Source organism: Megascapheus bottae, chromosome 9 (assembly GCF_031878675.1).
Source record: "Megascapheus bottae isolate mThoBot1 chromosome 9, mThoBot2.hap1, whole genome shotgun sequence".
NCBI lineage: Eukaryota > Metazoa > Chordata > Mammalia > Rodentia > Geomyidae > Megascapheus > Megascapheus bottae.
In genome coordinates this window covers 48,507,007-48,530,894 of record NC_143517.1, presented here as the reverse complement: position 1 = coordinate 48,530,894, position 23,888 = coordinate 48,507,007, and the positions used below count along the sequence as shown (strand labels likewise).

The window sequence follows — 23,888 nt, the reverse complement described above, 5'->3', positions numbered from 1 at the left end:
CAGTGTATTTCTATGACACTGTAAAAATTGTGAATTTAAAAAAATGACAAATGCTTTATATTTTTTTTAAATGTGCTCATTTCACATCTATTATACACTTAAAAACTGCATTCTGAAGGCAACTTGCTTCTGTTCCCACAGCAGTGATCTGGCTGCTTGTCAGGACCTATCAGAAGATGGGAGTCTTATGCAGAGAACACTAAAGACCAATTATGAGGATTTCTATCCTGAGGACCTGTCTTTAAACATATCCTCTCTCAAGACAGGCTGTAGGTGGAGAAGGAGTGCAGAGTCAGAGAGTCAGTATGATTGTAGTTCCCTTAATGTATTTTATTTTAAATTTACTTTCCAAAACAATAAAGTTGATAGAGCCTTTACATTTGTAATGAATATTTTAGATATAAATATTTTTGGTGGATATTGGGGCTTGAACTCTTGGCCTGGGCGCTGTCCCTGAGCTCTTCATTGCAAGGCTACCGCCCTACCCTTGAGCCATAATGTACTTCTGGTTTTCTAGTGGTTAACTGGAGATAAGAATCTCACAGACTTTAGTGCCAGAGCTGGCTTTGAACCATGATTCTCAGATCTCAGCCTCCTGAGTAGTTAGGATTATAGGTGTGAGCCACCGTGCCTGGCTTACATCTTTTTCGCTTTTGCCTTTGAAGAATCCTAAGTTTTCTGTTCACAGGAAGCATCAGACAAGGGCAGTAGACCCACTGACAGGCCAAATTGAATGTTTCCCAGGCAAGAATAGGTGTACAGATAGAGGTGTAGAAGGGTCAACACAAATGCATGAAGAGAAAAGGCTCTGATTTCCATAAGTGCTACCTGGAAATACTTAGGCAGATTGAGATCTAGAAATAAACTGATGCTAGGCTGGTACCTTGTGAATCACCTCATTTGAAAAAGCTCAATACTTCCTCTTTGTTAAGTCCCTCGGTGGCTTTTCTCAAGCATCTCAGGTCTCTCTGTCTTCAATGATTTGGAAGAGGGCCAGCTCATCTCTTCTCCAGACTTGGCTGCTGAAATGAGCTGGAGGCTCAGCGACATCTGAGCGCAGAGGAAATGAATGGCACAGCTGAGTGTCATCAGGGAAATGATGGTATCTTGTGGCTCTCAGAATCTATCATTTGGGATAGAAATAGAGCAGGGGATTTTCCTGGCATTTCAATTATAAGAATTAGAAGGAAACTGTGAAAAATATAGAGGCAATGAAGCAAATGTTTTGGAGACAAACCCAGAATGCACTTAACTTATTTTTTTCTCCCATTAGCCATAGCAATATTTCAAACTAGAGATTGGTTTTCTGTTTTAAAACAAACTGGTTCCTCAGTGATTTCACATACTAAAGCTATTCAGGGAAATTGTTATAAGTGATTTTTCTTAATATTTGATTTTTAATGAGGGTAGGAATGGATCCAAAACACTCTTTGTGCACTCTGTAAATCCCTTGGCCTATGTTCTTTCTATTCAGTGATTTGATGCACCTCATCAGATTTCTTCTGCATCTTGATTTCTGACTCATAGCCCCTCCATACCTGGGACAGGAAGCCAGTGAGCTTGATTTGCTTATATGGAGGCTCTAACAAAATTGACTAAAATGCAACTTACATTTTTTCTGTTCTCTAAGAATAATTTTGTAGATTTTTATCAGAAGTTTCTGTGTCCAACCACATTTCCCAGAGTGGATGTAAATTGGATGATTCTTATTTAGATTGGCTTCCCTGAATTCTAAACTCATTTCATGTCACTAGATCATCATTTCATTCCTGGGGACTAATAAAATCATTCACACATAAGCCTTTACCTCAGAGTTCCTAGACAATGTTGCCTAAGACAAGTAATGCAGTGGATGCCTCTTGGCTTTCAGTCAGCATTCGATAGCTCTTATCAATCACTACTTAATCTTTTGCTTCTCCTCTTGCTCCAGATCATGTAATTACTCAGCCCATTCTTGGGGAATAGTCAGAAATTTACATCCCCAGAGAATGATACAATAGAAAACAAGCATAGTAATCATTTCTGTTGAATCCCCTCTTGTTCTCCATCCCAAAAGGTATTTAGATTATTTCCCTAACAGTGTGAAAAGAGTGTTAATATCCATCATTTTAGGCTAATCTCCAGGGAATGATGTTCCTAAAGGATAGACATTAAAGATAATTACATCCAAACCTGTAATTGCTGTAGGGTTTTTTAAATTTATATTTATGGTTAATGTGCTGTGTTTTACTGCAGGTAGATGGAAATATTATAATTTCCTATGGAGCCAGGTATTATGTAAACATTTTTTCAGTGACTAATAGTATTTATATTCAGGCATTTTGCTAAATGTTTGATTTATGGACCAAATAAGTGTGATTTTATTAGTATCATCTTTTGAGTAATGAATCTTAGTGCTGTGGGAAATTCATGACAATCCTGAGTTCCTGGATTGTGCAAGGCTATTTTTTATAAGATAAAATGTTTTCTTAACCAAGAGTTTATTAGTCAAACAACTATCCATCCACAGGCTAAGGGATCTTTAAAATGTTTTTAAGTATGCTACACATATAAACAAATTATACAGATAATGTGGACAGAATTAAACATTATCTATAAGGACTGAATTTTTAAGAACCAGAAAATAAAAAGGCATGTCTAAGCTATTTTATCAGAAATTTTATGCATTCTATCAGAAATGTATTTTATCAGAAACTCTATGTATTCTAATGTGAGAAATGTTTCACATTGTAAATGTTCATAGTGATATTGTAGTAGTTATTAACTATAGATCACAAATAATATACTAGTAATATTCTATTAACTTGTTGTTACAGATGTTTGTTGCTGCTATCTGTAGGGACACATCCATTGATTTATACTATGGAAAGGTGTAGATCAACACGTGTCACAGATTAGGAATTGCTTGAAAGAGGTAGAGGATTCTATAACCCAATATACTGGCACCGCAACTAAAGTTAATAATTGATTTCCTCCTTCGTAAAAATCTACTCCTTTTCCTTTGGGGAAGAGCAACCAAAAGAAAAATAAAATAAGAAGTATTCCAGTAGTGTCATAGTCATGTGTGAAACAGGTACCCAATTAAGACAAAAAAATGTGTTATTATATAAACTGGGTAGGATGTTAAACACATATATGTGTTGTGTATATATACATATATACATATATACATATATACATATATACATATTCTTCAATTCCCAGAACAATAACTATGAAAATATAAAATATATATGATAACAAATTAAGCTTTACCCTTGAGCCAAGCCCCACTTCCTATTTTCTAGAAGTTAATTGGAGATAAGAATCTCAGGTCAGGCCAGGAGTTTGGCCTAGTGGTTAAAGTGCTTGCCTAGCATGCATGAAGACCCGGGTTTGATTCCTTGGTACCACATACATGGAAAAAAGCCAGAAGTGGTGCTGAGGCTCAAGTGGTAGACCTCTTGGACTTGAGAAAGTCCAAGGTCAATGCTCGGACCCTGAGCTCAAGCCCAGGACTGGCAAAAAAAAAAAAAAGAATCTCAGGTCATTTTATGCCCAAGCTGGCTTTAAACCTTGATCCTCAGATCTCAGCCTCCTAAGTAGTAAGGATAATGGGCATAAGCCACCACACCTGGTTCTAGTTATTTTTAATGTATGTTCTTCTTCAATATAATGGAAAAAGAAGCCCATTCAAGAGCACTGAGTTCTGGTAGCATGTAGAATTTCTATGTGACTGAATGGGATCAGTAGTTCCAGTTTTACAAACGCATCACCTTAGACATAAAAAAGAAAGTTTGAAATGAGGAAACACAAGCTAAACTCTTTGCTGAGGTAATTACTAATGTGAACTTGGCCAAAATTTTATTCAAACTGATGATGATAACTGTGCAAAGTCTTAGATGCATGTGTGTTTAATGCTACAGGATTTTTTAAAATTTAATAAATGATCATTGCCATGCTGACAAAGTACATGTGTAGGGTTTTAATGTAATGAGGCACATAAAGACAAATTAAAAATAATGAACCACAAGAAAGAATTTGATAAGCAGTTTTTGTTTTTTTTTTTGCCAGTCCTAGGCCTTGAACTCAGGGCCTGAGCACTGTCCTTGGCCTTTCTCAAGGATAGAGCTCTACCATTTGAGCCACACACTATTTCCAGCTTTTTTCTATGCATGTGTTACTGAGGTATCAAACCCCAGTCTTCATGGCTGCTAGGCTAAAGTCCTGGCCCTGATAAGTAGATACTTTAAAAAATCCAGAATAAAAACAATTTAGAAATCTGAGATTATACTAGAGCTATTCACTTTTGTTGAAATTTATTAAAATTATATAACTTTAGTTCTTTTCATTTTTAAATTGTCCTATCACAGAAGCAGAGTGATTTTTTTTTATATTGGTATCCTTCAACTCTACTGTTATGGGTCCTTGAATACTTAATAAATAGAAACAAAAATGCTTTTCAGATTGCTTAATCAATGCAAGGCTTGGCTTTTTTCTCTTTGTAGATTTTATTATCACATTTGGTAAATATACTTCTGTGTAATTTAAGCCACCAGTTTACAGTCAGAGGACAAGTTATCGTGCCTCTTACTTTTATTTATAATGAGTTTTCAATTCATATTTAAAACATTAAGCTTGTAAATCTTGGTATTTAAAAAGGAAAACACTCTAATTCTGGTAAGCTACGTTAGAATTCCAGAGAATATCTATAATGTGCTTCTTTCCTTAGTTTTGAATATATTAAGCTCACTAAATCTTAGAATGTAATGCTTAATTTTGATAAATGACATTTGAATACTATAATATATATTTCCATGTGGTTATGATAATGTAATTTTTAATGTATAGTCCAAAGAAAGATGTTTTATTGCTAAGATTTTTTATCATTTGTAAATGGCCATCCTTTTTTTTTAATTGCAATATCTCTTTTAGTGAAAACATGTGGCTCTAATCTTCAAGGACCAAGCGGTACCTTCACGTCACCCAACTTTCCATTCCAGTATGACAGTAATGCACAGTGTGTCTGGGTCATCACAGCAGTGAATACAAATAAGGTAAGGAAAGTCATGCCTGATATAAAATCAAAAACAAAGTGTTAATGTGGAAAGTACAGTGGAGAGAACTGACAACTGTAGCTTGGGCCTTATTCCCTACTTACTCATTTTATGTGAGAAATTTAGTTAAAAAATAAACTAGATTCCCATTCCCAAGTACTGATATAAAAATGGAAGCACATCAGAATTATAAATGAATTTTATGAGACACATTTCTAAGGGCTGAATATACATGGGCTTCTTTAATTCAAAAAGGTGCTTGAAATTTTCTGCTTGAAATTTCTTCAGTACATCATGTTCTTTCTTGTACACAGGGAACTCTCACATCAGTGTTTCACTCTTTCTAAAAAATCACACAGGTATTTATTACACATAGTAGATTTAATTGTTCTGTGCAAAGGAGAGTTCACATTACAGATATTTCAAAGGCTGGATCATTTTTCTATTTGATTCTAACATGAGCAATCAATCTAAATTTGTATGTGTGACTGAAGTTCAAACAAAATTATAACACTGAATGACTACACAAAAAACTAAGAAATTTTTTTTTCTTCTCCTGCTCTCACTCTTCTGCTTTTCCATGCAAGCTGTGCTTTTAAGTCACTAGAAAGAAACTAAATGTAAATGTCTTTCACAACCTCAGATCCTATGATAATTTCTTTGGTTTAGATTAAAGAAATTTTAGTTGTGAAGACCATAAAATTGGATCAGTTTGTAGTTCCAAACACTGATTTATAATTTAATCAACCTAAATTGCTTAGCCTCTGAAGTTTGTTTTTTTTTTTTTTTTTTTGGAAATGTGTCTGAAAACCCAAAGCATGTATTTGACACTTGTGTGATGAGAAGTGATATAATGCATGTTAAGGGCTTTTAAATATTTGAAAGACATTAGCTAATTGTTAGTAGAAACAGCATATGTGGATGTTACTCCCTGGAAATACCTGTAATCTTCTTAAAGTTCTTAAATCTGCTTCATCAAATAAATCATTCTATCTATACAACACATGTCATTAGTTTAATTCAATGCAGAAAATATTTATTGAGTATAATGCAAAGTATTGGTTGTTGAGGAAATTATAAAAATCAAGAAATACATTAAAAAGTAACCTAAAATTGGTTTACCACTTAGCAAAACAAGAGACATTCTTAGCAATATTTTCAAGCACTTCTATGTATTATTTCTCATAAGGCAAAGCTTTGGTCTACTTTTAGGAGAATCCTTAAATAACTTTCTAGAATTACAACTAGCAAAAGGCATACCTTCCATTTTTTAAAATATGCTTATGTATGAAGGTTTGTCTCACATTAAAATTAATTTGTAGCATATCCATTGTGAAATTGTACAAAAATATTTTGTTATCTATAATGCCACCAACATACAGTATCATTGCTCTATAAAATAACTGTTTTCTTAAGTTTCAGTCATTAATATGAATGAGTGAGCTCTAGAGGTTGACACATTTTTTTGTTGTTGTTTGTCGGTCATGGATCTTGAACTCTGGGCCTGGGCTCAAGGCTACTTCCCTACCCCTGGAGCCACAGCCCCACTTCCAGTTTTCTAGTGGTTAATTGGATATAAGATTCTCATGGTCTGTAGTTCCCAGGCTGGCTTTGATTTCAGCCTCCTGAGTAGCTAGGATTACAGATGTGAGGCACTGCACCTGGCAGATTGTCACATTTTCACTTATTTATTTTATCTATTTGCTAAACATTTGACTCTTCTTGTCCTTCTCTAAATATTACATTTAATCTTAACAGAAAATGTAATTGCTCCCACCTCTCTTGCTATTTTTTGCCAGTTCTGGGCTTGAGCTCAGGGCCTGAGCACTGTTCTTGGGACTGCTCAAGGCAAGAGCTCTACCACTTGAACCTCAGCATCACCTCCAGCTTTTTTCTCTGTAGGTGGTATTGGGGAATCGAACCTGGGTATTCCTGCATGCTAGGCAAGCACTCTACCATTAGGCCAAACTCCTGGCACTTCCTTTGCTATCTTTTATCAAATATCATAATATAAACATTAGTGTGTATCTACTGACTTCCCTATTTTAAAATATCCTATAAAATTGTTTTAAACCAATTAAACAAGAACTAATATTTAGAGGAATTATATTTTCATTTATATTTCATATAGTGAGCAAGTTCACATATAAACAAACACATACACACACACACACACACACATACACAAGTCCATGCATACAAACTATTTCACTCACAATACAGATAGACTTCTGTAGTGAGGATTTCAATCTAATTATGTTAAATATCAGCTATATGCTACTAAATCAGTTTCATGATGTTGTAAAGGTTATAGCATAGCTTTTGGAAAGCACTCTTGGAAATATTTTCTTCAATAGATTACTACCTCAAAATCTTTTAGAGAAGACAATTGCTAATATAAACCATAAGCACAGAGCTTTAGTAGCTGATATAAATCTAGCTAAGCACAATGCTTAATCATTCAATGTGCATAATTTCCTTTAACAAGAATAACTATTTGACTTACTTTCAAGTTGATAACATATATTTCCACTATCTATATCTATATCTATATCTCTATACTTGGGTGACATAGATCTACTTTTTAGTCTACAAGATAGAATTATATATGTTTAATTTATTGGGTTTAGAGAGGGAGGGTTCTGTAACAACTGTATTAATTAATACCATGGTCCAATTTTTAAATATTTTATTATTACATAAAATATTATAATATGGGAGCTTTATAGTGATATACAACATAATATACTTTGATTATAATCAACTTCTTAACTATTTTTTTCCTGGATCAATTTTTATGATTAAATTGGTTTTTATTATAGAGCGCTATGATACAAACATTGAAGAATGGAATTCTTTATAAGTTTCTGAACATAATCTATTCTCATTTTAAAACATCTGAAATTCACTTTTATCTATATTGAATGTTTCTGATAAGCATAATTCTGATGTCACTAGGATGTCAGCAAATCTTGAAACTGAAAATTCAATCCACTGGGAGGTTAGTAATGAAAGATTAAAATAAGTGAACATAAAGATATATAATTCATAGAAGAAAGGCAGATGCATATGAGGTCAAGTTCAGTTCAGACTATAACTCATCGAAGCTGAAGAGAAGCCTTAACTGTCAGAAAAGAAAGGATACAATAGATCTTCAAAGGATGTAGGTTGATTGTAGCTTTAAAATACTGTGTTGGGAGTAATGTTAGCCAGAAACACTTTTTCTGGAAATAATTGAATACTGTGACTATGTTGTTGTTTCTAAACTTGTCTCATATCTTATGAAACTTATGGTTCATGAAATATGGAACAGAATGACCTGTATGACACAGGAAAGAAAGTTGAGAGAGTACCAAGTAAAGTGGATATATTAAAAACAAACAAACAAACACTAGGGAGTCCATGAACCTTACACAGAATAAAGTGTGAAAATTTTTACTATAAATCAAACAACTTCAACACTCTGCACATCTATATCGATGAATCAGTTTCCTCAACTTATTCTATACATTTATGTATTTATATATTCATTTTTGTTTATTTATTTCATTAGTTACTTGGTTAGCTAGTTAGTGACAGTGCTAGCTACCCCAGAGCTTTTCTTATGTTCAAGGGGAGTGTTGTACCATAGCCCCACTTCAAGATTTTTTTGCAGTTAGTTAATCAAAGATACAAGTCTCATGAACTTGTGAGGCTGTCCTCCCCAGCCTCACCTTGAATCGTGGTTCTCAAATCTTCACCTCCTGAATAGCTAGGGTTATAAGTGTGAAGTGCCCAACTCTTCCCTCATCCTATTCTATGTGATGTTGTGTTGTATGTTGTTGACTGATTGTGCTTTTTCAACACCAATTATTACTTGGTGTATTGTAAATATCTTACTCATTTAAATTATGACGTGTTTGTTTAAGTATCTCATATTTCAAAGGTGAATAAATGTCATTAAATAGACTGTAAGTCATATATTCAGATATATTGAAAAATGAAGTATGTTCAATATTGCTATAAAATTCATAGGAGGTATCCAGTTAATATTTCTGATATATGATAATCTGTAATTGTAGTAGGATTTTGCAACTATTTAAAGATAATAAAAAGTAAATTTGAAAGGGAAAAGAATAATAATTCATATAGATATATGAGGAAAAATAAGTACAGTGATTTCTCTAGTCAAAACTAGTGAACAGTGAGTAGGAAATTTTTTTGCTAGTCCTGGGGCTTAAACATAAGGCCTGAGCACTGTCCTTGGGCTTCTCAAGGCCAGGGCTGTACCACTTGAGCTACAGCATCACTTCTGGCTTTTTCTATGTATGCGGTACGGAGGAATTGAACCTGGGTCTTCGTGCATGCTAGGCAAGCACTCTACCACTAGGCCAATAGGAAATATTTTGATAGCACTTATACCACTTTACAAATAAGTGTTATATATGTGTGTGTATGTGTGTGTGCATGTGTATACATATATATGTGTGTGTAATCTATACTTGCATGTTGTTTTCTAAAATACTATAGGCTCAAAAATTAAAATTTTACAAATATATAAACATTTTATATATATACATATATTAAGATTTTCTAACAAATTTTGTTAGGTTATATAATTTCTCCCCAACTCAATATAAAGAGCCAATTTCCCTGCAGTGGTAGAATACATGAAAACATTGTTGTGTCATCTTCTCAAGGACTCCTGTCCAAATAGAAATTTTTAGGTTACGAAAGCTGAATTTCCTAGAGGTAAGACAAATGTTGCTTTGCTGAAGTTTCCCATTCTTTTATTTAATTTAAAAGAAGCAAAATCCCCATTTTATATCAGGTTAAAATAGTTAACTTTGAAATAAACATTTGTCTATTCATTACAATATTTCTGTTATATAGATTTATACCTGTAAAATAGTCATTCTGTGCCCATCATCATTAACTGTTCAGGCACCAGAATACAACTCTGTCTACTTTTAACACTATCATCACCCATGTTCCACACTGGAATGAGGGTTATACACCTTGATTTAGCCTGTCAACTCTGCAACCAGTGGGTCTCTGTGCCAATATTAGAGACTTGGGAAGTGTGTCAAATTTCAGTGCCAGGTCTATGGTTTTAGCCAGTCATGGCAAGTTCACTTTTATGTAGTCTACAGCTGTCCTTTTAGGTTTCCAGAAACTGCAGATCCAAGTTGAAATTGAATGCAAGTGAATTATTAAGGAAGTACACCACGGAGAAACTATTAAGGGAGTTGTGGATTCAAGATAGAAAGAAACGAAGCAAAATTGCATTTAAAAAAATGCAAGGTTTATTTACTATTGTACTGTAAATTCTAACCGAGAGTCTACACCAAAGATAAACAGGAAATCCAAAGTGTCTTTGCGTCTCAAGAGAACAGACAACCAGGGACCACAGTCTATAAAAGTTTGTCTTTTGTCTGTGTGCTGGAAAACCCAACCAGGCTGCTGACATCATTGGTAAGAAAGCACATAAGAATGACAGTGAACAAGCAGCTTGGGCAGGGAGTTTAGCATGGTGGTAGGGTGCTCCCTAACATGTGTGAAGCCCTAAGTTGGAATCTTTGGTACTACATATTCAGAAAAAGCCAGAAGTGATGCTGTGGTTCAAGCCTTGAGCAAAAAAGTCCAAGAACAGTGTCCAGACCCTGAGTTCAAGCCCCAGGACTAGAAAAAAGAAAAAAAAAAGGCAATAAGACAAGGAATAAGAATGGTATATGAATGTTCTATTGACCTTATCCACTAAGTCACAGTATTTGCTGCAGTTGAATAAAGATCAGAAGGCTAACCTGTTACCAGAGGTCAATGATAAACTTAAAAACAGGATGGAACGGGGTACTGCTTGCTCATGTCTTTATGCCTAGCTACTCAGGAAACATATCTGGGGATCATGATTGAAAGACAGCCTGGGCACAAAACTCCTGGAGGCTTTTATCTCGAATTAACCACCAGAAAACTGGAAGTGTTGCTGTGCGCGCGCGCGCGCACACACACACACACACACACACACACACACACACACACACACACACACACACGCACACACGCACACAAGCAGCACACACACACACACACACACACAGAGGAGAGAGAGAGAGAGAGAGAGAGAGAGAGAGAGAGAGAGAGGGAGAGGGAGAGGGAGAGGGAGAGGGAGAGGGGAGAGGGGAGAGGGGAGAGGGAGAGGGGAGAGGGGAGAGGGGAGAGGGAGAGGGGAGAGGGAGAGGGAGAGGGGAGAGGGAGAGGGAGAGGGAGAGGGAGAGGGAAGAGGGGAGAGGGGAGAGGGAGAGGGAGAGGGAGAGGGAGAGGGAGAGGGGAGAGGGAGAGGGAGAGGGGAGAGGGAGAGGGAGAGGGAGAGGGAGAGGGAGAGGGAGAGGGAGAGGGAGAGGGAGAGGGAGAGGGAGAGGGAGAGGGAGGAGACCTTCTCATGTACAAAGCACTAGTATGGGTACAGAAAAACTAACCAGGAGAGTCCTTAAGCCAAGAAAATATTTAAGATCACTATTTATATGATACCCTGGGCTTAGCAATAAGAGAACTATTTAAAAGTGCTGACTTTTATTTTCCATTCTGCTTAAATCATGCCAATATAGCACTTCCCAAACTATTCCCACCCATGCCAATACTCCCTCTTTTCTCTGTTAAATGGATGATTTATTTGAAATGTTTCACTGAAAGGTAATTACTCTGTGTAAATGCAATGAATAGCTATCTGAAAACAAGCAGTCATTAAGTAAAAATGTAAGTTTTTTTGTTATTGTTTTGTCTGAAACCTTACCAGAATTTATTGCTTGTTTCCTTGATGGTTACCAGTATGAGTAAGGTGAAATGTAATGTTAGTGTGATTTGATTTACATTCTCTTTATGAGTAAGGACCTTGAATGTATCTTCGGGTATCTATTGGACATTTTTATTTCTTTATATCTGTTTGATTAATTCACCCCTTAATTAATTGAAATGATTGTTTCTTTCCTATTAATTTTTGAGGTTTTTGCATACTCTGTTATTAATTCTCTCTCTGATGAATAGCTGATGAAATTTTTCTTGCACCCTGTCTCTTTATTCTGATAATTTTTTTGATATGCGGAAATATTTTAATTTTATTTTTCTTGTTTTTGTTCCCGTGGGGTAATTGGAGTCCAAGTCAGGAAATAATTTACTCATATTTAAGACTACTAAAATGTCACCTATGAATTTCTGTAATTGCTTCACAGTATTAGATCATTTTTTGTACTTTTTGGGATTTAGCATTAGTGCAAAGTAAGAGACAGACTTCTGGTTTCAATTGTAAGTGTAGGCAACAGTTTACTGAGAATTACTTTTGGAGAAGCTACTTGGTATGCTTTTTAATTTAATTTTGTCCGTGTCAAATATCAGTTGCTGGTAGGAATAATTGTAGATCTTCTATTATTTTCCCTTGTTCTTTGTTTTTGGTGTGTGTGTGTGTGTGTGTGTGCGTGTGTGTAGAGAGAGAGAGCGAGAGAGAGAAGGCGTTGTTCTGCAGTCATGATGCTATTCTAAATTGTATACCTGTAGTACAATTTAAAGTACAATATTGTGATAGCCCAGTATTACTTCTTTTGTTTAGCATTACTTCTGGAATCCAAGGTATATTCTTCTTCTATATGAATTTGAGGGGTAGCTTTTTTATTTCTGGGAATAATACCACTGGTATTTTAATGAAACTCCTATTGAATGTGTAGATGGTATTTGGAACTACATTTATTTCACAGTATGGATTCTGTCAGTCCTAGGAGCATGGTAGCCATTGTCTCTTCTGGTATGTTCCTCAGGGTTTCCTTTCCTTCTTTCTTTTTTCTTTTTATTCTGAGAGGATTTACTTTTTTCCTTGGAGAGGTTTTTAACTCTTTGTTCAGTTTATTTCATTTGTAAAAAATTTCTTGTGAAGGGAACATTCAGTGGAGTTACAGTTACCAAAGTCAGATAATGAGTTCACTTCTTTTTGATCAGTGTCACCCAGTCCCACCTTCTCTCCCAGTTTGTCCCCTCCTCTGTCTCCTCCCCCACCAATTATGTTAATTTCATTTTATTTGTGGCTACTGTGAATGAAATGATTTTCCTGATTTCCTCCTCCTCAAGCTCACATTTAGTATACAGAGCAGCTACTGTTGTAGTTATTCATTTTCTATATTGCTCCATTGGTAAAAAGTGGCTGTCACATGTATGAGTGTTTGGGTGGAAGCATTAGAGCTCTTTAAAGACCATATCATCTGTGAATATGAATTATTTCACTTCTTCCTTCACTAGTTGAATCCCTTTCATTTCTTTCTCCTGCCTTATGGCACTGGCTATAATTTATATTTTATGTTAAATAACAATGAAGAAAGTTGACTGACTTAGGAAATGGTATCACTATTTCCCCATGTATTATGATGTTGAGTATAGGATGATTAGATATTGGTTATGTTGATGTACATTTTTTCTAATTTTAGTTTTTTTTTAATGCTAAAACAATTTTAGCCCAAAAAGAAAGCTTTCACCCTAAAAACAAAAGAAAAAAATCACATTGAATTCTTACCTGGAATATAAACTAGTATAATCCCTATAAGAAGACATGGAGCTATTTCAAGGCAACTAAAAATAAACATAACTTGTTGGTTTGCCTATAACTGATTTGAGCATATATACAGAGAAGAGTAAAGTAACAGGAGAAAAAAATACCACAGAGCCCATTTTGATGCATGTAAAATATTCAAAATGATATTTTTCTCAAATGTGATAGACTGTTCATTCTTAATAAAGTATTTAAAGATATAACTTGATACAGGGGCACCTTGAGATACTGAATTCTGTTATATTTCTAGGGATCAGAGTACCACACTACTTTAGCTCACTGCATCTTCAGAGCTCTCCAGTAGAAACATCTTATGACTCTTGTGGAAATATATTTATCTATTTTGTTTTCACCTCTTTAAACTCTCAACCTTGGTTTATTCCTGACTTCTAGGATTTACTTAACCTTTCCATCTTTTCATAGAAGAGTATCCATTGCCCTATTTGGATTTATAATGTCTGCTCTGAATACAATTTCATCTATTGCCATATTTTATTGTTAGTATGTTTTTCTTCCTTTACTTTCTCTTAGTTTGACTGTTTGGAACATAAAGTTCTGAGTCTTTTTCTTATCTAATGCAGTCATTGTTAAGTGTGCACTTTCCCCTGAATATTTATTATTACAGTACAGAGATTTTATAGGAAACACATTTATAAGTACATTCTATGTGTTTCTATAGGCATTTCTTTGATTATTACAATATAATTTTGTTTTCTTTTGTTCTGTTTTGCTTTTGTTCATATTGTTCTTGCTTTTTTTCAACATGGAAAGTCCTCAATACTTCAATACTGATGTTGTAATTGTTTTTAAGTGATATGGATAAACTTAAACAGTCTCTACAGCTAAAATAACTCACAATATGTAGCTTCAAGATACAAAGTCTAATCTCTTTATTTAGCGTGTTGTAACTTCTCCTTTTTTCAACTTCTTTTAATCCAGCAGCACAGTGCCTACAATATACAATACTTGGGGAAAAAAAAGACTGGGAGTAAAAGAGACTTCAGAACTACAATCAGATAGCTGTAGCATTTTTTAATTTCCTTGGAGTCACCATTTTTCTTTTATAACTGTTTCATTACCCTTTTCAATTTAGTATGCAATGATCTTTCATATTCAATAGAAGGCAAAATACTTCATGTATTTTGTATTGGCCAACTCAATGGCAATGTAATATATCCAAGATTTTACCTGGCAAGTGTAATATTTTTACTGGATGAAAAAAATCTCAGTCTACAATTGACTTTTGAAAAAGAACAATTGTTGATTTATTGCTTTTAGGAAGTTCCTGTAACAGTAGTTGAAAAAGATAATATAAAACAATAAACCCATATACTAACAATTTACAATTTGAAGACAACCTCCCATGTGTAATAAAAAGTGAGTATCTGATGAATGTTTCAGTGGTCTGTAGAAGTAGGTTATATTCAAGCCAATGCTGCAAGATGAGCTGAGACTGCCAATGCTGTGAAGAAAATTTCTGGAACCAAAAAATGATCTCATAAATGCCGATGTTGAACTTGATTGCACTCTAGAATCTGAAAAAATGGCACTAATCCTTTGGCATAGTGACATAAATGAAGAATAAATAACATTCACATGTCCAATATGAGCATTCTTGCACAAATAATGTACAGTGATTGAAAAGAATTTTAATAAACCTCACAGATACTTTTTGCCAAATTATTTTGTTACTATACAATCTAACATATTAAGTTGCAAGAAAAAGTCTTCTAAAAATAAGAATGTTATCTATATGATCTATTATTCAATGTATAATTCGTGTTGATCATGTACATACACTCCAGGAGCTACTCCTAAATAAATGACAGAAAAGAGCCAATAATTTCATACTGTTCTGCTATAGATTTAATAATTGGGGCATTTTTCTTTTCTTTAGCCTCTTTACTTCTCTAAAACATTTGTCGTGCCTTATTCAGTCTGTCATTGTTACATGCATGCAATCTCCTTCAGGGGAAGATCAGCGTACAGGTACAAAAGGAATAGAAAAATAAAACAAAACTAAAAGCTTTTATCATTCCATCAATATTTCAGTGTATCCCCAGGCTCTTCCCCTCTGCTGTCTCTAAAATATGAGCCCTTGTAAAGAATTGAAACTATTAACCTGATGCTACCATCAGAATGGATGAAGCTAGAGAATTCCCTGAGCTGGCACTTCTCATTTCTAATGGTCTAGCCAAATGTTTTAGAAAATATCTTCTGTAATAATATATCCATGAATAGCTATTATACTTCTAGAATATAAGATGTATTTTTTTCTAAAATGAAATTACTTACAAATTATTAAATATTGGTTGTGTTACACTTTAAGACAGCATTATATATTCATCTGTTTTACAACACATATAAGCTTACCTTTCTGTGTCCCATAAAAATAGACAATTTAGAAAGATTACTAATTAGCTGGTCATCAGTAATATATATATGATTCATTTATGCATACACATACACACACACACACACACACACACACACACACACACACACACACACATATATATATATTCTGTTCAGGTAACTTAAAAATGTATATCACAAAAGTTTTTAAAGTTTACTATTTTAAATATATATGCATATAATTTAAACTATACCATGTATTTATCCTGTATAAATTAGATAATTGTAAGTAATACCTCCTGAAAAATAGATTACTGAGTCTTTCAATTGAGTTCTAAAATGCATAAAACATTTGAAAAATATTATTTAATCATATTTACTTGAAATATTTTTCTTCAATCTTACCATCCAAATTTAACCTTTCCACAATTATTTTCATTTCCCTGGTATTAATATTTTAATGTATATTGTAGTTGAATTTATTAGTACATACTGACTGTACAAAATAATGGGCTTTCTTTTAACATGTTTATGTAAGTACAAAATCTACTTCAATCATATGCTTGTCTGAGCCTACTCTTTTGGAGGGAAATATTTTTATTATTCTAAGTAGTTTCTAAGGGAATTTACATTCACCAAAGCAGTTTATTAATTACTGCATATTGATCAATGTCACCGCTTTCAACATTCTCACCTGCCCCTGCCAACCTACGGGAATTATCACTTTTCTTCATTTTAGGTTATTTATTGCTTTTCTTCTTCTTCTTCTTGTTTTTTTTTTTTTTTTTATGGGTCATGTGGCTTGAACTCTGGGCCTGGGCGCTGTTCCTGAGCTCTTCAGCTCAAGGTTACCACCCAAGCCCTTGAGCCACAGCTCTACTTCTGGTTTTCTAGTGGTTGAATGGAAATAAGAGTCTCACTGACTTTACTGCCTGGAATGGCTTTGAACCGTGATCCTCAGATCTCAGTCTCTTGAATAGTTAGAATTACAGGTGTCGGTCTCTGTACCCAGCTGTTTTTTTTTTTTAATTTGTTTTACAGAGCACTATATCTGTGCAATACATATTGATCTATATCACATTTCAATATCTAACATCCTTTGACTTCCTTTTCTTTATCTTTCTCACTTCTGAGGTAGAGAAAATTAATTCTGCCTGTATTCTCCCCCTATCCCTCCTTCATTCTTCTCCCTTGATCCCTCCTTCATTTTTCTCCCCTTCTCCTCTTGGCCCTATCCTTCCCTCTTGCAAGTGTCCATTTCCTGTGACTTATTTTGTGGGGCTTTGACATTGTCTTTTAAAGAATTACTATTTGAGCTCTCTCTACACTCTACTACACTTCAGTTAATTCATTTAAAATTCCTTGGTCACCACCTAATATATTACTTCCAGATTTGTGGGTATATTCTATCTACCATAAATGAGGGAAATCTTGCAACCTATGTTTTCCTGGATCTGGCTTACTTAATAGAGTTTTTTCCAAGTATTTTTTCCATTTTCTTAAGACTGGTAAAATATCATTATTTCTGATAGATGGGTAAAATTACAATATACACACATATATGCATGCTTCCATACATCATCATATTTTCTTGATCCCTCCATCTACTGAGAACACTTGGAATCCACCAGTTCAACCATATGCATTGCATCCCTGTGCCCACTTTTCTTATTTCCTATCCCAAGCAGAAGTCTTCACTCTAGCTCTCACTTACTTCTCCCCCCTGCATGTAGGTTTTCTCTGCTTCCAATGTGAACATGCAAAATATGGATATCACCTGAATAACACTTAAAACCCATCATTTGCTGCTTATCACACACAAAATAAAGTTCATTTTCCTTAAACCCATCTGTTTTCTCCATTCCTCTTCAGCACTCATTTTCTATCTCACTGGTTCTGTTTGAGAAACAAAAATCTCTTTCCATCACAACATGTCTTATTATTTTAGAAGGTTGTCCCAGTCTCATTTTCACCTTTCATTGCACTGGAAGTTTGCTGCTGTTGGAAAAAATTTATTCTGTATTTGCCAACTATATCAGTCAGCTGTCATCTCTGCTTCTGCATAACCCAAGAGTCCATGTCTCTATCTGCTCTTACTGTTCAGTGTCTCATTCTCCTGTCTTATCTCTCCCATTGTAATGTGATTATCATGATCTGGGGGTATATTAAAAAAACAAGTCCTTTAATTAGATGTCAAATTGATTGTGTTATATGGCATTTGAATACCATAAACTTAATTGAATGTCTGCTATATGATGTATATATTATGCATCAGGATTTCTTCACCTGGTTAAAACATAGAAGATTATAACAAAGTGATTGATTGTCATTCTGAAGCACATATGACAGAGGAAATTTCTCAGGGAAAAGAATCAATTATAATAGCCTAATATACGGTTGAGAAACTATCCTCTTTGCATCACAATAGAATTGACAAAAAAAGAATTTCATTCACAAGTTCCATTGTAAAGACATGTGACTCATTTTAGGCTGATTAATTTACCTTATCAAATAATACTTGTCCTTTACTTAAGCACTGAATATGTTATTTTACCAATGATAGTTAATGTAATATTTATTCCAATCTTTGAACATATAAATTATCAGATTTCCTTATGAATATCAGAGAATTTGTTAAAGTAATGGAATGTTTGTGATAATGATGGAACTTGAAATAGATTATATATATATTAGATTGAGAGATTATATATCACATACAGATTTCATTTACATTGTATATTATTTTGAGAACATATAATATATATAGGTAAATATATACACACATGTACATGTATGTACATATATGTAGCTGCTTATCCTAAGGAATAGAATACACAATGACAAAAGCAAATACCATAATTGTCACCAAACTAACTTTGGGCAAATTGAAATATACTGTACTAACAACATTTCTTTTTTTACTAGCAAATTTTTGATAATTATATCTCATTATAATAGACAGGGATGACTAGTATCTGTAATAGTGAAATTAGTTCCATGCAATTCTGGCATAAAAATTATTAATTGAAAATTTTTCGTCAGATCATAAAATACATAGTATAGGACTCATTGTCTTAAATCTCTTATATGAGCACAGCAATGAAAGATAAATAGCTATTACAGTAGTACTAACATGTCACATTGTGAAACTCTGTCTTGAATTTTATAGAAAGTGAATCTACTAAGAACTTACTATTTAATTCTATCAATCTCTTTCTTCTAGATTTTTAATGTTAATATCCAGGACATTAATTATAAAGGAGTATTAGCAATGTAGAATCTTTCATAAAACCTTTAATGAGTAGCAGAAGATAAACCAGTCACACTCCAGAACTCAAATGAAAAGAGTGAACTTTTGCTTTCTTAAAACATCAAGACAATTATAAATTATTTGAGTTATTTAAAATTATATTTTATTTTGCAGCATTTTCCTTATCAGTACTATGAGATGAAGGTATTTGTTTTCCCAGCAATGTATGGGAACAAGATAAACAAAATATGAGATGTTTTTCTACACTTATACATAGATCCATCCCCATTTCCCTAGTAAATACTCCAGGTCTATGAATAAATAAATATGTATTGACAGCATGCATATTATATTTATTATTATTTGCTTATTTTATATTACCTTTCACGTCTTCATTTTGTGAAGATAAAGATGGGCACTTTCATATGTTAGGAGAGTTCATCCAAAAGGAAAATTTCACCCTAGTCTCCTGGTAATATTACATTACAAGGTAAATGAAACATTTGCTATATTGTTTTCATTTTTCCAACTTAATTGTTTACTTCTGGGAACTTTCCACCTTGGAATTATCTCAATAGAATGAACTTTTACCATGACGTCACATACGTATGTATAAAAGTTAATTAGATTTTACTACAATGGTACAATTCCTGCAGTAATGCATAAAAACTACAAATAAATGAATGAAAGTATAAGAAATGAGTTCTGGGGTCGGAGTTTAGCCTGCTGGTAGAGTGTTTGCCTAGCATGCACGAGGACCCAGGTTTGATTCCTCAGTACCACATACATAGAAAAAAGCCAGAAATGATGCTGGGGCTCAAGTGGTAGAGCTCGAGCCTTGAGAAAGCCCAACGACAGTGCCCAGGCCGTGAGTTCAAGGCTCAGGACTGGCAAAAAAAATGGGTTTTACAAATTCAAACTACTTTGCTTCTCAATGATTGTGTCATTGAAAGCATTCAATAATTACAATGTCTAAGATTTCAGTGACAGCTCAATAGTTAAACATTTTTTCTGAACATATATGAATTAGTAATTAATTCATCACTTAATTTAAAATGAGTTGAAATTTTATGGCTTCATATATTCAGTGCAAATCAGAAAAAAATAAAATCTACCATTAAATGGGTTTCTAAATTCTTCAGAATATAATTAGATAATAATGGATATCAAGAGCTTGGCATAGAACTAGCAATCAATTGGTCTGTCATTTTAGGCACCTAATTTGTTTCTGCTAGCCATTAGGCTTTGTTAGGCACATGGAATGAAACATTTCCTAATTTTAATTGTAATGTATTCTACATCTACTGTGTAAAAGATTCCACTAAAATGGATCACAGCCTTAACAATTTGGATGCAATGAACGGAGTACATACTATGAAAGACACTTCCAATAACATAGCAGGACCATATATTTTTCATTGTATGTTGGTTTATATGAAAGCAAAGGAACTCTCTAGGAATAGAAGCTAGAAGAAAGCCTGACTTTTTCTGAAGTATATGGTAATAAGTCTGGATTTAGTTCACTAGGTAATCACCCTACTTCTTTGGGTCAATAGCTAACATGAAATTTAGCTAAGACCTCAAAGGTATATTCATGGTTTCCAGTTTGAAAGTAAAACTTGGATATAGTTAGAACAAAATGAATACAAAATTGAATTCCAGAGAATCAGAAAGTTTAAATTCTACTGAAAAATAAGCTTGCCATTAAATAGCACTAAATTGTATGTGTGTGTGTGTGTGTGTGTGTGTGTGTATTATGTATATTTTTAAATTGGAAACGCTTAAAATTTCAGATTTGGACACTTAAAGACATCCAATATTCTCAGTAGCTAAAAATGAGGAATATCAACATAGGTTAATTCATGTTTTCTCAATGTCAGAATATCATTTTAATAGATAGTTACATGGATGGAGGAAGAGAGGGAGTATAGAATGGATGGCTCAATATTATAATACAAGATAAATCACAGTTTCTTTATACATTTATCTATCTGTGGACAACTGACTTGATTCCATATTGGGACTATTATAGATAATATTTAACTGAGCATATCAATATATATTTTCTTACAGTGTGTTCATTTCTTCTACTTATTTTATATCACTTTTGTATATATAACTGCAATGAATATTACTGGGTTACCTTTAGTCTACTTTAAATTTATTGAGGAACTAGTTATTATTTTCCATAATGTTCCTATCTGCCTTTCCAGTAAGAACATACATAGATTATCTGTTTTCATTCTCTCACTAATACTAATTATCTCCTTGTAATGATAGTGGCATATCTAATATAATCCCTGTGGTTTTTGCTTACCTGTGGAGCTACTATTGCATTTTCTGATTCTGTTAAGTCACATATAAATGAAAGCACATAATTATATTTTCTTTTCATTCCTATTTCACTTAACATAAAGTTCTCTAAGTATGTCCATGTACAGCAAAAAAGAAATTTTCATTTTTAAAATTTTTATGACAAATATTTTATTATATATTTATATTTGTTATCAAATGTTAAATAGTAGATTATTGTATATTATTCTTATTCAATACATGGTTACATATGGGAGAGTATTGAGGGAATTTTTTTTTGAGTGTCATGGAGCTTGAACTTTGCCTGAGTGCTGTCCCTGAGCTCTTCAGCTCAAGGCTACTGCCCTACCATTGAGCCAAGCCCCACTTCCCATTTTCTAAAGGTTAATGGAGATAAGAGTCTTAGGTTTAAGACAATTTTTAATGTATTATTAACTCCCTATATTTTAAAATTGTGTTAAACAGTAATTATAAATTAAATAAATTTGTTTTAAGTAGGCATATTAATGATGTATAAATACAAGCCTATATTGCAATATGAAATACGGCTAAATTATATATTACAGTGTAATTTGTCCCTCAAAATGTTCTTTACATTCTGTTACAAAAGGATATTACATATCTAAGAATTTGACCTAGTGGTAGAGTGCTTAATTCCTTGGTACCACATATATAGAAAATGCCAGGAATGGGTGTTGTGGCTCAAGTAGTAGATCTCTATCCTTGAAAAAGTGAAAGGACAGTGCTCAGTCCCTGAGTTTAAACCCCAGGACTCTCCAAAAAATGATATTACAAAAATAAACCTGAACCTGATATTATAACGACATGAGATTAACCAAAGGGCAATAAAACCGAAGAGGAATAACATAGTACATTAAGAATAACAATAACACTAGATAAATTTCCTGTTTCCACATTCTGGAGGTCCTTTCATTTAGCCTCATCCTGCATGGCCTTAGGTATCTAGGTTTTGCACTATTGTAATTCTCTGCTAGGAACGTCCTAGATGTGTACTATTACAAATAGGGGGAATCTTTGAGACTATATTCCTCTGGGTCTGTCTTACTTAAAACTTAATATGATTTTTCCCAAGTCTTTCCATTTCCTTACAGATGGGGCTATGTAGGAAAGGGTAGAGGGGAAAAAAGGTGATTGGGGGAAGAAAATGGGACAAAAACATGAGAAGGGGTATCAATGTGTGAGAAGTAATGCACCTACCTACTATCTGGCAAATATCACTGTAACCCCTCTATACATTAAAATAAAATTTAAAAATTTAAAAAATAAACCTGATATATCTAAATCTAGCCATGTAGATTCAAATTTATCTGTAACTGCTTTTAAACTTTACTACTTAATGAAACTAGCACACAGTTTTTCAACTTAATGTTATGAAAAAATATGTAAAATCACTCTCCACCTACTTGTACTTTTACAAAGTCTTCTTAAAGCAGATTTGCAGTAATCATGCTTCAAGTGCATCTATAAAAAATGTTATATATTCAGAAACTGTGCCACTCACTGAAAACTTAATGTAGAAACTAAAAGACAACATGTTGAAGCCCCAGGATGATGTAATGATTACATCCGGAGAACATTTGAATATGATTTGCTAACATACGTTGAAATTCATAGATATTCTGAAATACATTTAATTACTTTTTTCTGCCACTGCTTCCAATTTCATTTTGTTTTCATGATGCACCATTTCATGGTTTATGTCTCTGTGCATTACTAGGTTATCCAAATAAATTTTGAAGAATTTGACCTGGAGATTGGCTATGACACCCTGACGATTGGGGACGGAGGGGAAGTCGGAGACCCCAGAACAGTGCTTCAGGTGTAAGTTATCTAAGTTTAATTGTTGTTTATTAATTCTTCAGATTTTTACTTTTAAATCATTTTTCTTGGATTTCTCCAAATAGCAAAAGTATAAGAGGCTATCTTAAATATCATCAATTTAAACAACATCTAATTTTCAGTCCATCTTTAATACAATTTGAGGCACTTTTCCTATTTTACCATTTGGGGCTGGCTTCTATATGACAGACATATATTTCTTATAACTCTAGAAGATAAAAAGTCCAAAATAAATATGCCAGAAAATTAGGTGTGTTGTGAGAGCTTGTTCTTATCTACTGGATGGGTCTATTTATTTGGGTTTGGTTTTTCTAAGCATCACTAACAGTGCCAATCTCATGGACTATTCAAAATTATGATCTCTACCTGGGTATTACTTCCCCAGTAATCCTGTTTATTTAGGGGTTTAAAATCTGAGAGTCACTGTTCACCACTATCCTGGGTTCAAAGTTCACCATACACTTATTTCTGATTAACCATTTAAAACCAGAAGTGGGATTGGGGCTCA

General features: G+C 33.7%; 1 protein-coding gene across 3 annotated transcripts in view; it reads left to right on the top strand.

The window, feature by feature from the left end:
- Positions 1-23,888, top strand: part of Csmd3 (CUB and Sushi multiple domains 3) — an 842,017-nt gene that overhangs the window by 369,618 nt on the left and 448,511 nt on the right. For all 3 annotated transcript variants that reach the window (XM_090339296.1, XM_090339294.1, XM_090339297.1), the window contains 2 exons: positions 4,915-5,036; positions 23,259-23,362. In XM_090339296.1, coding sequence (XP_090195422.1) covers positions 4,915-5,036; positions 23,259-23,362 — 226 coding nt within the window. The remainder of the gene's footprint in view (positions 1-4,914; positions 5,037-23,258; positions 23,363-23,888) is intronic.